Source organism: Chenopodium album, chromosome 2 (assembly GCF_948465745.1).
Source record: "Chenopodium album chromosome 2, dcCheAlbu1.1, whole genome shotgun sequence".
Lineage (NCBI taxonomy): Eukaryota > Viridiplantae > Streptophyta > Magnoliopsida > Caryophyllales > Amaranthaceae > Chenopodium > Chenopodium album.
This window is the reverse complement of record NC_137835.1, coordinates 76511790-76527637: the sequence shown is the minus strand read 5'-3', so window position 1 is coordinate 76527637 and position 15848 is coordinate 76511790. Positions and strand designations below refer to the sequence as shown.

Here is a 15848-nt window from a genome sequence, read left to right as displayed (position 1 = left end):
TTCTAATCTCCATGTATTATTATCTAATCTCCCAGATTATAGAAAGATATTACTTTGGCTGGCTGGCATAAGCAGGTTTTGATGTTGGCAATTACATGAAATACTGTACTTTTTCCAAGACTAATCAATTTTGTTATGATTAATACATGAGCCTCTTCGGCAATGCAGGTTCAGAAGCTCGATTTCGTCAGAGAAATCAGATAACTGATACTTGTTCTCCTAGGCATTATTTACACTAGTAGTTTTCAAAAGATTAGCTGGGAATAAGTTTTTTTTGACAGGTACAGTATCAGGTTCACTAATTCAAGGTAGTTCAGGACCATTCAAACATACATATGGTTGAAAAGAATCAAAGAAAAATTCAACTTCTCAGTGCAATTACATCACCACGTGTTTTATGTTTCTGCAGATCATGTTTGTACTCTTCTTTGTGATGCAATCTAATCTATGGCCAGCTCACCTTCAAAATATCTATCCATGACTCAAAATAAAGTTCTGTAAATTCCATACGACCCATAAGTCGGTGATAATGAACAAATCTAAAAATAATTATGTACGATAAGGTTTAGGTTAGTGTTCATGATAATGCAACATCTCTAAAAACGCAATTTTTATAACCATTCAGTTACCTGAATGCAATCTTTAAAACGTGTTTGGTATGAAGATTTTTAGGGCTGGAAATGAAATTACTTTAGCAAAGGGTTACTGATTCCACCTAAAGCACATAATGTTACCCTTCTCAATTTCCCTCCTCCCTCTCTCTTATTTGAATCTATTCTATTGTTATGGAGTACTAAAAAATCAATAGAAAAATTTGGTTTTTAATATCATTTCCCTCTCTCATTCCCAAACGCAAGTGGAAGTAAAAATCTAAAAAAAAAAAAAAATAGGAATAATTAGGGATGAATAGACATTACCATGGACATTGACAGATATGTTTCTTATAAAATCACATATATAAGTAATTACTATGGACATTGACCATAGAAGTTCTTTTCAAAAACACATAATTAAGTAAAACGTAATTACCATGGACATTAACATGAGATGTTCCATACACATCATATATTTAAGTAATTTCCATGGACATTGATAAGAGACATTTCGTACAAAATTACATATCTAAGCAATTTCATCAACAAGTACCGCCTATGACATAGATGGCTGTATACATCCTATATCACTTCTTTGGCGGGGGAACCCAAAGAAGTGAGTTCCACCTCAATTTTGTCATCTTCAACATAATTCATTTCTAGACCCAAAAACAGTGCAACCCACAAAAACTACCTGGTCCTTGTGTTGTTTTATTCAAGGCACATCATTGTCTAACAGTTATTATGCTGATGAATTTCTGATGATTAAGAAAAGTTTATCACTCTAAGAACAGGTTTAACATTGAGATTAGTGCCATAATATACTATATTTCTAGATCCAAAAGTTTGTTCTCACAATTATTTTCCAATTAAGAATGCAGGATGTCATCTTCAATCCTTCATAAGTTACACGACAAACACAGGAAACTGTTATGTCAGCTAATATATAGTTATTCTGTATCTTCTAGGGTTGGCATTACTGGTAGGCTGGTAGCTAATGAGGAAACATGCTCCACTAATGACATCAATCATGGTGTCTTATTAAGGAGATTAACTCCCTCTGTCCGGAATTAATAGTCATGTTTACGGTGTGATTTACACAGGTGATGTGACTACACATCCAGACGCAGGGAGTAGTTTCTTAAAGAATATCATAGCAGCAATAGCATGACCAAAATCAGGCTCTTAAATCAGCAACTTGGAAGGAAGTTAAAACTACCATGAAACAGTAATATGCTACTAGTATACTTAAGATACTTAGGTTATCTTCATACTATGAATATGAAAAAGTTTTGAAAAAACGTGTCTACATGTGAATTTCCACTCTTTGTTATCAGGGTTTCGTAAGTTGAGGTTGGTTGTTTCTATATATTGTTGGCAACTCTTAAAACTTCATGTAACATAAGTTTGATACACAGTATCTCTTTTTGTCTTTCTGATGCAAGTGCTTCTGTAAGCTTCTTTGAGTACCAAACAAATTTCAATTTGGAAAAAGGTCAAAGAAATCTTAGATGATGTTGTTATAAAAGATGAAAAGGTTGACATAAAAGACATCTTTAGTAAGTAATGGTAATAATGAGTTTGTGTCTACTTTTGCAAGGACAATCTCTAGAAGGTAAGGAGAACAACCCTACCAGACAGGGAACTCTTACAAGTAAATCAGCCTAGTTACGCAAGTTTGACTCTTGGGAATGGGAGGAAGGATAAAGGAATCGCCACCCCAAGTAACGCAGTTGGAAGGAATCAAACCCATGACCTTGAGGTCATTCTAAGATACACTTAGAATGCAACCCAAATACCCAATCTCTCAATACCGGCTCCAAGGTGCTACAATAGGGATATAGACATCAGTATGAAGGAAAGCTATTGTAAACCTACACAACCTGCAGCCCATATAGTTATTTATATCTACCAATCAAAAAATCAGTGTTTAAGAGAGTTTCCAACCCATATGGCCATATGTGCGTATATACACAGTAAGAACTCTAAGAAGCACATTGGACAAGTTTTTCAAGTCCTAGACTCCTTCTATAATTCTTTCAAAAAAAAAAAAAGACTCCTTCTATAATGCTAATAACTATCCTCAAGAAAAACAAGCGTAATGAGAGCTTCCATCTTACCTCTTACCGATACAGATAGATGAGGTAACAAGTACCAATTTTCAATCATTCATCCTCCAGTAAGAATTGAATTAGAAACTGACTTTAGCTCAAATTTGAAGGTTAAATTCATAAAATTTCAGTAGAGAGGATTAATCTTTCTCAGAAACTGGTGAAGTGTTTAGCATATATGTTTGGCTATATACTAGCAATCAAGATACCGCATCAAGAGATTCACAAAGTGGGATAAAATTTCATTAATCAGAAGACTTTTACACGTTCTTTTTGAAAAAATCGGGTCTAATATACATAAAATGAGTATTCTCCAACATTCAAGTTTTTGGAGCAATTAACTTTGAATAAAGTTAAATTTTGTGCAACTCAAGCAGAAATAGTATAGGGTGTCAATATGAGATGTCTAGTTTACCATAAAATCAAGCGTTGAAGACTCTGAAAGAATCAACAACGGTGTATAATCTGTCTTTCATTTTGTCCCATCTCCTTTCATTTGCTCCTGTTGTCAAGGTGTAGAACTTACCTGCAACAACAAGGAGCCACCACAAAATAGTTACATTGACATTCTTTTGGGTGATAAAAATGAGAACATCTTAGACATCAGTCAAAGTAGCAGTTTACAAATACACGGCATGTACGTCTTCATACAGTATAAACGTATAATTCCATCCTGAGTGGACTGAAGGATGGGGTAGAGCTTTTTTTAGTCCATCTATCATCATTTGGGTACAAATTATTGTGCCATGACACCATGTTACACACCAATCCAGACAAAAATAAACTACTGTAAACTTTGTTGAGCTCAGTAATAATGTAAAGATGTTAAAACTATCACTGAATTGTTTAAGTGAATATAGTACGATTGTACTAGACCTACTAGTACTATATTCCATAACAAAATGCAAACCATTTGAGAGTTAAATAATGACGGCCAAAACTTTGCTCATGACATTCACGGCACACAATTTATCGCCAAACATTAGTAGACACGTGATTATTGACTAGGGATGTTAACGAACTATTCGAGCTTGGCTCAAAAATTATATGAGATTGAACAAGTTCGTGAATAGTAACAACAACAAAGACTTAGTCTCAAAATAAGTTTGTGCACAGGCTCAAAATAATTTTTAATTATTCTATTTTACATATTATAGCATCCAACTTAAATTAATACTGTAGTAAAAAAGTGTGTAGTAATGTTGACAAACTCAAAAGCAATAGCAAAAACATAGTTATGTAAAAACATAATATAAGAATTGAACTCAAGCAAAGTATATGGTAAGTTGAACATGAGAATTTAAAATCGAAAAAGCTTGAGATTCGCCTCGAGTCTAAATCATTGTGCCATGAAGCAGGTAGTTAACACCCTTATTTATGAAGATGCAATGTAAAATCACAAGTTAATACAGAGGTTTATACTTAGTGGTAGGATTCAAGAATAATTAAATACAATTGATTTAAATTCTATGAGTTGTATAAAATAAAAAAAATAAAAATAAAAAGAGGTTACTTTTTCTATTTTGGCTTTCACAAAAAGAAAGTCATATAATTGATTTAAATTCTATGAGTTGTATAAAATAAAAAAAATAAAAATAAAAAGAGGTTACTTTTTCTATTTTGGCTTTCACAAAAAGAAAGTCATATTTCCTAAATTATTAAGACTAGTATAATTTGGAAAATGATTTTTTTTTCCCCACCTAATGTAATAGCTTATGTTTTTGTAAATGAAAGATGATTTTATTTCATACCCTTGTTAATGCAGATTACACTTAGAGCATGGCGGGTATAATTTGGCGCTTGGGCAGTGAACTCAAATGTGTAATACGTTTTGCCTTCAACATCTTGCTGCAAGCAGATTAAATTAATAAGCATCTATGCATTTAAAACAAGTATAAGATCATTAAAAATAGTAATGTCATTTAAAATATACAATTTAAACAGCTTAAGTGTGAAGGGCAGAAGTCAGAATGAGATTCTAATAAAGAAATATGGCCCGATCAACACAAACTATCACTCTATATTAATTGGTTAAGTCTTGGGGTGAACCTAAAACTTAGGGTCAAATCCTGTCTGCGTTAATTCACCACCCTGTATGAATTTGTGACTCCTTATAGACCCCCAATCTAACCAGAAAATAAATAAAAAGGTCACTTCCCAACCCTTGTTCAATTCACCAACAATCCTGCAAATAGAAATGCCATTTTTTTTTTTTTTTTTTTTTTTTGCTTTGCATTCATACCTATAACCAAAATTTAAGTATCAAATTTATTGTTTAACTGCATTCTTAAAAATTTGTAGTAAGAGCTCAAATACTTGGTCCTTCACCTATTATTTTTTTCAAATTTATTATTGTTTATTTTTGGGCATGTAAGACGGAGACCTGAGGGTGCATCGGTTCGAGGAGTGGGACCATGGAGGGGTTAAACAAGGGAGAGGGAAACCGAAAATGACCAGGTTGGAAGGATTTAGGAAGGGTATGAAGTACATGGATTTGCATGAGGATGAAGCCTTGGATCGTAAAGGATGGAGGAGGAAAATTTTCGTGGATGATTACAAGGAATAATCAAATTTGGTTCATGTAGCCAACCCCATTTATGGGATTAAGGCTTAGATTGATTGATTAATTGATTTTATTGTCGTTTATTTTTATGTACATAATGCGTAACAAAGCTAATACATGACCAACAATCAATTTGAATGTAATGCAAATAAGAAGGCTTGTAGAGTAGTCACACAATACATCCTTGTCCACAGGGATTACAATTCCAATTCTGCATACATACAACCAATTTTATCATCAATGTCCGGTTAAAATTGAGCGGGTCTATGTTAGGGTTTGGGTTTGAGTTTGGCGGGTTTATGTTAGACCCAAACCATTGCCCTACCTGATACCACATACCTAGACCCATAAGGTTTAAAACAAAAGACATGTGCCCTTGTTTAGATTAGGGTTCAACAGGGTGTACACTGGTAAAGAAACAACAATAAGAAATTACTCTAGAAATACGGCTAATAAAACTTAAAACACAGAAACTTGGTGTAGTTCCAAATAGACCATAATCTCATAAACACTAAAATCCACTATATCGACTCGTTACAATATTAATGCAACCTTTAACTGATCCCTAGACAACAGCTGAATCACCTGAGGGGTTAGAGTCTTACAGACCATTATCATCTCACAAAAGCTCTGACTAACTAGGTGTTCTTTGTTGTTCCTGATCAGGCTTCATCACTTAGGTTCAGAGATATATTTATCCATTTATTTATCTAATACATTTTCTCATATGACAGTACTTTTCTTGATAGAGGGTTCCTCACTCTTACAACTCATTAATCCTCTCTTTGAAGAGAGGGCAATTACCTTAGCAATTTAAAGTCCTCTTAAAGCATTTATCCCCCTGCGTGGATGTGAAAAATTGCCAAGACAATGAAACTTGTATTAGCATTGTCCATTGATCCCCAAGTTTTAGTTTGACATTGATGAGAAATAAGTATTCATCCTCACTAAAATGTGTATTCTTATTCATTATAAAATTTCTTTTACAGCTTTCTTTATAAGTGGGCCTTGCAAGTGGTGATGTAACCGAAAATGTAGGGGATACTTACCCTTTAAGCTCTCAAGTTTTTTTAGGTTCTAAAGGCAGTGTTTGGCGATAGAGATTTAACAAGTTTTACCATTCAAAGAATGACAAAACAATTGAGTTTCCTTTGACTCTGTAGATATAGGCCAAGGGGTGAATCACAGCAAAGTCTCCTGTCCTTAGAGACCGAGGAATTATTTCCCCACCAAGAAATTTTTTTTTTAGGGAATTTCTAAGGTGGTAATCCAATTAGCAAGATCTCTAATCCTGTAGCAAAGAAGGCTTCAAGGAAATGTATAAAGAGCATGTTTTCTCTTAGGTAGTAAACTTATTTTTGAATCGCCTTTCTTTATAGTATTCTTCCTACATTTTGTCTTCTTACAAAGTCTTTACATATGCATGAGAAACTTGAGGACCTGAGAAAAGTCCTTCACCCTAAAATTGATAAGAAGTGACAGTGTGAAATGAGTTGAGGTCTAAGCCTTTGACACTTGGTTCCTCATTTGTTCATCAGAGAAGCAAATGCCTTAAAAATAATTTTGGCTTAATCTACTCACTAATCACAGTTTTGGTCCTTTCAGTTCTTCAATTAGCTTTTCGGGGCCTTATATTAGGAGTTGTTATTCAATGAAGAATCGGGATATAATCAAGCCATCTGAAGGTTGTGACGCACAATCATCCAGTGCCATGTGCATGGTCCCAAATGTAATATGAGGATCAGAGGACGCCTGCTAAAATTAATCTGGCAAGTTAACCGAACATTTGAAGGGAAGTTGCACACATAATGAAACCTAATTCAAACAGAAAAAGGAATTGAATCTGGATAGAATTCCGCCAGCACAAAATTTTACTAATGAGAGATTCAGATTAATTCTGACCAAAACTAGTTGTTTATTAAGGCTTTATTTATAGGATCAAGAAAATGAAAAGGACCATTAAAAGAAGGAAGACAGGGAAAGAAACACTAATCAATCAATCAAAGCCTTAAACCCATAAGTGGGGAAAGAAACACTAATAGCCTCTAAAAAGGCTCTCTTTAGAAGAGATTTAGATCTTGGGAATTCCATTTCTCTCCTCACTCCCCACAAGGGCACGAAATCATAATCTCAAGTTGGGCAGTTAAAATCCTCTAAAATTCTCCAACCAAAAGTACATGAAAAATTGGCTGTATGCACGAGATTGTAAAAGCACATATTGACAGAAACAAACGAGTGTCACAAGAATATATAATTAATGAATACTTTGCGGAATTCCACCTCAAAACAGAGGCTCCAAACTTGATCCCTTCACATCCAGAAAAAATGCAATCACGCAATCATAGCAATACAATGTATATAGAATTGGAAAGGAAGAATTACTGACCTCTTTCGCTTGAACTAGCTTAGTTTTCTGGTTATTAGGGGCTAGGACCTTCTTAATCAAAGTTTCAGCTACCTGAAACAAGCAATTCACAAAGATGATCGATGATGAGTGAAGCAAAATTCCACGCATCATGAAAAAGGAAATTCAATTTTTCTCATAATCAAATTATAAGAGAACCTTGTCTGGAGGTCCAAACTCTTTTACATCCTCTTTGCTAGTTGGAACCAAATTCACACTGACACTCTCTAATGGTTCAATAACATCTTTGAAGACCTTGTCTTCACCCTCAATTGAAACTTCCTGAAAAGAATGCAACAAGGGAAGATTAATATCATGTAATCAGAAATAAACATCGAATGACCATTCAAAAAGATCATAATTAGCTAATAATACCTGCCATCCAAATGGATACAAAAATGTATATCCATCCTTCTTATCAGTGACCGGTAGGAAACCCTTTTTAGATTCTGCAGCAACTGAACCATATCAAGGGTGTGCTCTTAGGATTTATGCCACCATTATTAAGAGATGTTGCAATTCTAGAGTTTATTCGAGTACAGAATATCACAAAGATAAAATAAACACTTAGGTTTCTTGTTGCTATTCAAGGACTAGCAATTTAACAGCCTGCTCAAACCAAATCCGACAAAAAACATGTACAATGTGATTCAATCACCACTCACAGGAGATAGGGGTGTCTGCGAACAGCAAAATTCCAGGTATACTAGCACCAAGGGCTAGCAATTTCCTCCTTGCTACACCATCTGCAACAGAGAACAACATTGTGTTTGTCAAAAAAATTAATGGAACAGACACTTATTAACACGAAAAACAATAACGGCCATATCTTTGTACAAATGCACTATATGCAACTTCTAAGGATACGAATGTCTTGCAGGAATTGTTGTGGCACCCTCTGGTACTCGATCTTTCATGAAGTATTGGAAAGACCTCTAGAGAAGTAAATGTCACAAATTTCCTCCACTCTTTTAAATTCGGTTCCACGTATTCAATATAGTAAAGGGTTTGTCCATCTATCTATGTGTGTAACTGAGCAGAGATCAGAAGATGGATACAGGAAAATCAAGAATCAAGTTCACCACCAAATTTTCTTTTACAGGGTATCCATACTTTAAAATCTTCATTATACACAAACTAAATTCACAATGCTCCATGAAAACAACAACCAAACTCCATAATTATATGAAATAAGCATCAAATATCAACACTTTGTAATTTCTATGATCTGTCATTATCATTGACCCATAATATATACTAGTAACATATATAAATCAATTAAAACAATACAGTGTAATATTGACAATTCACTCTAAATAATGTATGAACTGGGGTTAAAAAAAATTTAGCAAATACTAAACCATATCCTCCTTTTCCTTATATTTCAACTCACAAAATTGCTCATAATTCTAACAATTAAAACACAAATTTGAACAAAGCATATCCTCAAATAAATTCAGAATTTTGGGTAATTTTGAAATTAACACTCACTCATAATTTTATATTAAATAATCTTGTAAAAATTACCTTGGAAAGATATTGATGAACATGAAGCAGTTGCAGCAGATGAAACTCGCTCAGCCTTCACTAAAACAGAAACCCTTTTCCCAGATGACACATAATTTACCTGAAAAACACAATTTTGGTGTTAAAATTACATAGAATTAAAGAACCATAATATTGGGAATAAGTTCCATTGAAAATTAAGTACATTTTCCTAAAGAGAAAAAGGGAACCTGAGAAGAGTTAGAAGGAAGAAATGCTTGAGAAATAGAGGGTAAAATAGATTGTTGCAAAGACGCCATTGTTGAAGTAAAAGGAAGATGATGGAGATTGAATAAGGAAGGGAAAATAGCAGTTGGTTTAGAGGAATGTGATGGGGTCTGTGTCTATGTCTGTGTGGTTGATGACAGACTCACCTTATCTTTATTTTATTTTCATTGTGCTTACTATTTTCAGAATAAACAATTCTCCTCTTCACACTAATTAACTTTACTAGGCCGGGGCCTCTCACAGGTAAATATTTTTTTTTTTTATAGACCTCTTGGAGTTGGTTGAAAAAATTACGAGGATAATGTAAGGAGTTAAAAATAATTAAATTTGAAATTGTTTGTTGTTAGGAGTTTAGTTTATAAATTGAGGTAAGGCTTGTCATCTATATATATTATACTAAAAGACAAGCGTCTCAATGTGAGGATGACAAATGTCACTCTCTCATTGGCTTATCTTATGTATAAAATATATCTATATAATTACTGTTTACATATTCAAGTATAGTTATTTTTGTTAAACTTCAAACAATAAAAGCAAGTTTCTATACATGCATAAGAATTTTCATGATTTCCTAACATAAATATTGATTTAATTTTTAATAATAAAATATATACTTTCCAATACTAATAATCCATAACGTCTTTCCAATCTTTATTTGTAGTCAATTTAGAAAATAATAACTAATTTGTTAAACTTCAAACAATAAAAGCAAGTTTTTATACATGCATAAGATTTTCATGATTTCCTAACATAAATATTGATTTAATTTTTTTATAATAAATATATACTTTCCAATACTACAAATAATCCATAAAGTCTTTCCAATCTTTATTTATAGTCAAGATAAAGAATAATAACTAATTTGAAGCAATATGATTAAAGTGGCATAATTAAGGAAACAAATATTTCGTATTTTGAAAGGCTAATATTTTTTTTTTATGAAAATTAAATAAAATCGATAAAATTTAGTTTGACGACAATTATGAAATCAATACAAACATTTAAAAATAATCAGATGTACAATAAAATATTGTGCACCTATTATAAAAGCTACCCTGTAATGAATGAAAGTTATTTATGCTTTATTGATAAAAGTTACCCAAAATAGTCTACAAGTTACCCTAAATTCAATTCAAGTAATCGGATGAATATAAAAGTTTTTGATAAAGATACAAAATAGTGTAAAAATTACTTTTATTGTTTGTTGTACGTACAACTTGTACTCTTTGACAAATACTGAATGCTGAGCCGAAATGTTGCCTTGGAAAAAAATACATAATCTTGAACATAAATTTAATTTTAATCGGTCTTTCATTTTCTATACAATGTCTTTTACAATGACCTTTTGTTTTTCTTGCATAAAAAAAAAAAAAAAAAAAAAAAAAACAATCTAAACAAGAAGAATAAAAGTTAAATTAAATTAGACATTTGACGGAAAAGGGACAGATATAAAATATATTATAACTATTACTCGTGTTTTAAATTGTAATATTCGTAATAACAATGCTATTACTTATGATTTTTTTTTAGAAAAACTAACATTTTGATTTAAAAATCGTGCATTGCTCATGTACTATATTAGATATACAACAATCATGTGCAATAATTTATGTTGTTTTATACATAATAATACTTTTAACTATAATGGTATGTGTATCAAAAAAAAAACTATAATGGTATGTGTATATAATATAATATAATATTTTTTATAATATAAAGAAGTATATGTATATAATATACTATTTTATAACACGTGTCTTCATACCAAGTGTAGTCTCAATCACTACTACACCAATTGGTTGTTGGTGTAGTGGTGACACTGAGACTATACTAGGTAGGGAGGACCTATGTTCGCTCCCCTGCAACAACAATCGGAAGGGGAATGGAACCTAATAACCTAGAACTGATTCTCAAATCTGGATTAGCCCAAAGGGTGAACCGAATAGAACACCCAAAAGTCAATGCATATATGACGGGAATTAACTTATCCTTTATCTATCTTATACAAAACTCCAAAGTCTAAATTTTTTTTCAAAATATAATAATAACATTTGTAAATTTTTGTTAATATGAAAGATATAAACCTGTCAAAATGTATATATAGTTAAATTGTTTAATAACTTATATCGAATGCGTAGTTTTATTAAAATTATTTGCATGTAATCATTAAATGTGTTGGATGTTGTGTAGCTATGCAATGTCCAAAACTTTAGTGTGAGCGACTTTGATTTAGTGATTGTACGGTAAAAAGATATTGACTTCGATCTTGAAACCTAATAGTCTAATAAATTCTAAATAGAAAAATTAAAACAAAAGGAAATGAAAATAGTAAATGGCTTAAAATATTGAAATAAACATAACTTTTTAAATCAATTTAGCGAATTCAAGAGACAATTTTAAGGCTTTTAAAATTAAATGGGGGAAAATATATGTAAAAAGAATATTTTTAGATATATAAATGTCCATTCACTATTATAAGAGTTTTGTTAACCTTTTTATAATTAAGGTAGAGATAAATCTTAGTAATATATACTCCGTATATTTTATTTATATAAAATTATCAGTATCCATACCTATATACGAAGTATTTGTGTTGTATACTATATTTAATCAGTTGTTGATTATATATGTGACTATTATATAATATATATGTTTTGGCACAATGGTTAACTTAGAAAAATATATGTTCTGGTAGGTCAAATATAAGGTTATTATTGTGTCTATAGATTTAATGAGTGCGACGGGTAAATAAAACATGTATATATTCACTAGGTGAAAAAAGGCATTTGGCAGCGGTTCAAACCCGGTCTAAGGCACCGGTTTGAACCGCTGCCTATGTGAGGGGTGCCAAAAACATGGTTTTTGGCACCGGTTCAAAACCGGTGCCATAGGGTGTAATAGGCCCCGGTTAACCGGTGCCAAAAAGGCCCACTAAATTTTTTTTCAAAGTTTTTGGCACCGGTTAACCGGTGCCAAAAAAGCCCCAAAAATATTTTTTTTTTTTTTTGCTTAAAAATTAAATAAACTAATTTAAATAAAAACACAAAATATAAATCAAACATCACAATCAATATAAACGTCTAAACGATTCTGTTTAATATATAATCAATAAAATTTTACAACATAGATCAATAAAAAAAAATTACTTATAAATCAAAAAAAATTACAACATATAAATAAATAAAAAAAACTACAATATAAATCAAAAAAAAAAATATTACAACATCACAATTTAAAAATCCCCATATTCTTGATTCTTGATTCTTGGATTATGTATACCTGCGCCAATTAAAACATCAAAAATAAATTGATTAAAATAAACAAGCTGCAAAAAAAAATAAAAAAAAAACCAGAAAAAAAAATCGAATTAAAATCGATTAAATCAAAAATAAAATCGAAAAAAACCCAGAAATCAAAACATCAAAACAAAATCGAAATAATAAAAACAAAATCCCAGAAAAAAAAAATGAATAAACCCAGAAATCATAAAAATAAAAACAAAATCGAACAATTAAAAAACCCAGAAATCAATTAAAATAAAAACAAAAACAAAAAAAATTGAAATCGGAAAAACCCAGAAAAAATTGAAAATCAAAATCGAAAAACAAAAATCAAAATCAAAATAAGACAACGAAAGTAAAATCGAAACATAAAAATCAAAATCGAAAAAAAAAGAAAAACAAAAATCAAGATCGAAAAACAAAAATCAAAAATCAAAATCAGACAACAAAAGTAAAAATCGAAACACAAAAATCAAAATCGATAAAAAAGAAAATCAAAAATCAAAAATCAAAAATCAAAATCGAAAAACAAAAATCAAAATCGAAAAACAAAAATAAAAATTGAAAAACCCAGAAATCGAAAAAATAAAAACAAAAACGAACAAATAAAAAAACCCAGAAATCAATTAAAATAAAACAAAAACGAAAAAAAATTGAAATCGAAAAAACCCAGAAAAAATCGAAAATCAAAATCGAAAAACAAAATTCAAAAATCAAAAATCAAAATCACAACACAAAAACCCAGAAATTGAGGGAGGAGGAGTGGTCTCCGTGGTGTTGTTGCATGTGCTTGCGGTGGTGTTCGTGGTGGTCTCCGTGGTGGTGTTCGTAGTGGTCTCCGTGGTGAGCTTGAAGGAGGAGATGAGAACGAAGAAAGGGAAGGAGGAGATGAGAACGAAGAAAGGGAAGGAGGAGATGAGAAGGAGGAGATCGATGAGAAAGGGAAGGAGGTTAAGTGGAGTGAAAGAGGAGGAGAGGAGAAGAGGAGAGAGAAATAGTAGGAAAGAAGAGGAGAGGAGAATGAAGCGGCGAGCTAGTAGTGAAGCAAAATAGGGTTTCATATTTATAAGGCCGTTTTTTATTTTTTTTATTTTTTTTTTTTAAGTTTAACCGGTTTTTTTTAAAGTAAGGAACGGTTCAATTGGCACCGGTTCAAACCGGTGCCTTTTTAATTTTTGGCACCGGTTCAGGCCAAACCGGTGCCTTTTCTCTTTTGGTAAAATCCCGCCCATTTCCAGACCGGTTTTGGGCACCGGTTTAGCCTGAACCGGTGCCATATGGGGGGTGCCTAATGCTTTTTTTCTACTAGTGATTAGATTGATTGTAGCTACTGATGTGGATGGTATGATAAGAAAATTTAGTTTTTTCTCAACAGGAAATATAAATAAATTAGTCCACTTCTTATATAGCTATGTGGGGTATTATTCAATTATTTTTCAATTAATAAAATAACATTATAAAAAATTAAAAGAAATTCAAATAACATAAAATACTATTCAAATAACGTTCCTTTAATTTTTAGTAACCAAGTCCTTTAATAGTAAATGAATTACTTTTTTTTTTTTTTTTTTCCTACGGGTTTAATAATTTGATTTATAAACCGTGCATCGCACGGGCACTATGCTAGTTTAAAACTATGTTTTAATTTAACTTTGGTTGAATTTTAGTTATTCCCTGCACTCAAACAGGTTGAAGGGGTATATAATTTTTAATAAAATGGGGTAAGGGTGTGAGGGGAAAAAGGAGCAAGTGAAGGAGTTTACATCACACAAGTAACAAGTGAGTAAGTTTTTTTTAGCTTAGAAATATCGTTCATGACCATCCTAATAAGGAATACAAGAAGATTATTTGTGGACAAAAAGAATAATAATCGCATTCCTATTAGTAATTGATACAAAATGGATAGATGTAAATGCCCTGCGCAACTTGTTATAAATTATAATGTACTCAGTAACCTTAATGTTGTTTAGTACTCCCTCCGTTCTTTTATTAGAGTCTCATTTCTTTTTATTATGCACTCGGCAACCTTAATGTTTAGTACTCCAGTTACTCCCTCCGTCCTTTTAGTAATAAATGATAGAAATAGAACTCTAATAAAAGGACGGAGAGAGTATAAAACACAAAGGGCATGTTCAGTTCAGCTTAATTTCAATTCATTTCAGTTCATTTTCATTTAAGCTCCAATTAATTTATTTTAGTTCATTTCAGTTCAGCTCCAATTAGTTCATTTTAGTTTAGCTACTAATTTTCTTTTCTCATAAAATATTCATTTCAGCTCAATTCAGTTCAGTGCAGCTCCAATAAGTTCAATTCAGTTCGGTAAATATAAACAGGCCCAAAGTCATAAAGCATATTCTTTGATCCGATGGTAATGTTAAGATCATCATAACCCAGCAAATAGGTCTAGCATGAATGAATAAAATTTCATTTCATATTGAAATTATTATGATATTAATTGCAATCTCCCAAAAATGCTTCATAATGCATTTGAATATTTGATATGTAGTGTGTGTTAGTTGCTTTTTCATAGCTTTTGATGAGAAGTAGCATGCTTACATGCGCAAACTTTTTGGGCCAAAGAAAGAATGCCACTTTGCGGCTACTTTATTGGGCTTAAATCCCCATGCCCATGTCCATAACGTTGCCAAGATTCTCCTCGGGATACGTTTCATTGCCCACTGTTTTTGTAATTTGCTGTTTCCTTCTTCCACATACACACTAATTTGTATGGACTGTTTTTGGCTTTCTTAATTGCAATTTTTGTAAAAATAAATTTGTCTTTAACGACATGCGATTAGAGGTGACAAACAGGTTGTACAGACATACAACACGAGTATAGATTAAGACATTTCAGTTTGTTACGTATTTGAGTGATAAACTGATAACCACATGTTTGGTAATTAGAAATCTAGTTTCGAGTGTAGTTCTTTCGAGTTTGGATTGAGGCAATCATTAAATTTGTGTCTGATAAAATGGTATCATCATTCTTTGTATAGTTACAATGATTTAAGCCTACATAAGATTTATTACTAGTTTAGATTATTCCAAGGTGCGGCATATTACTCATTTAGATTATTCGAGGCGTCACTTACGGTTTGTCAAGTTATGTTCAAGCAAGTGATT

General features: G+C 31.9%; 1 protein-coding gene across 1 annotated transcript; it reads right to left on the bottom strand.

Moving 5' to 3' along the window:
* Positions 1-2925: 2925 nt before the first annotated feature.
* On the bottom strand, positions 2926-9571 carry LOC145601066 (psbP-like protein 1, chloroplastic). Its single transcript, XM_081656990.1, has 8 exons — positions 9408-9571; positions 9199-9298; positions 8337-8417; positions 8047-8129; positions 7831-7953; positions 7654-7725; positions 4456-4552; positions 2926-3230 (listed from the first exon to the last, which is right to left on the bottom strand). Exons 1-8 carry the CDS (start codon positions 9474-9476, stop codon positions 3127-3129), a joined length of 729 nt encoding a protein of 242 aa, XP_081513116.1. The 5' UTR covers positions 9477-9571; the 3' UTR covers positions 2926-3126.
* Positions 9572-15848: the final 6277 nt, after the last annotated feature.

Coding starts and splice junctions, on each gene's coding strand:
- LOC145601066 (XM_081656990.1), bottom strand. CDS start 9,476: ATGGCGTCTTTGCAACAATCTATTTTACCCTCTATTTCTCAAGCATTT. Junction 8,418..9,198: donor TTCATCAATATCTTTCCAAG/GTAATTTTTACA, acceptor TCTCTGTTGCAG/ATGGTGTAGCAAGGAGGAAA. Junction 4,553..7,653: donor AGCTAGTTCAAGCGAAAGAG/GTCAGTAATTCT, acceptor ATCTGCTTGCAG/CAAGATGTTGAAGGCAAAAC.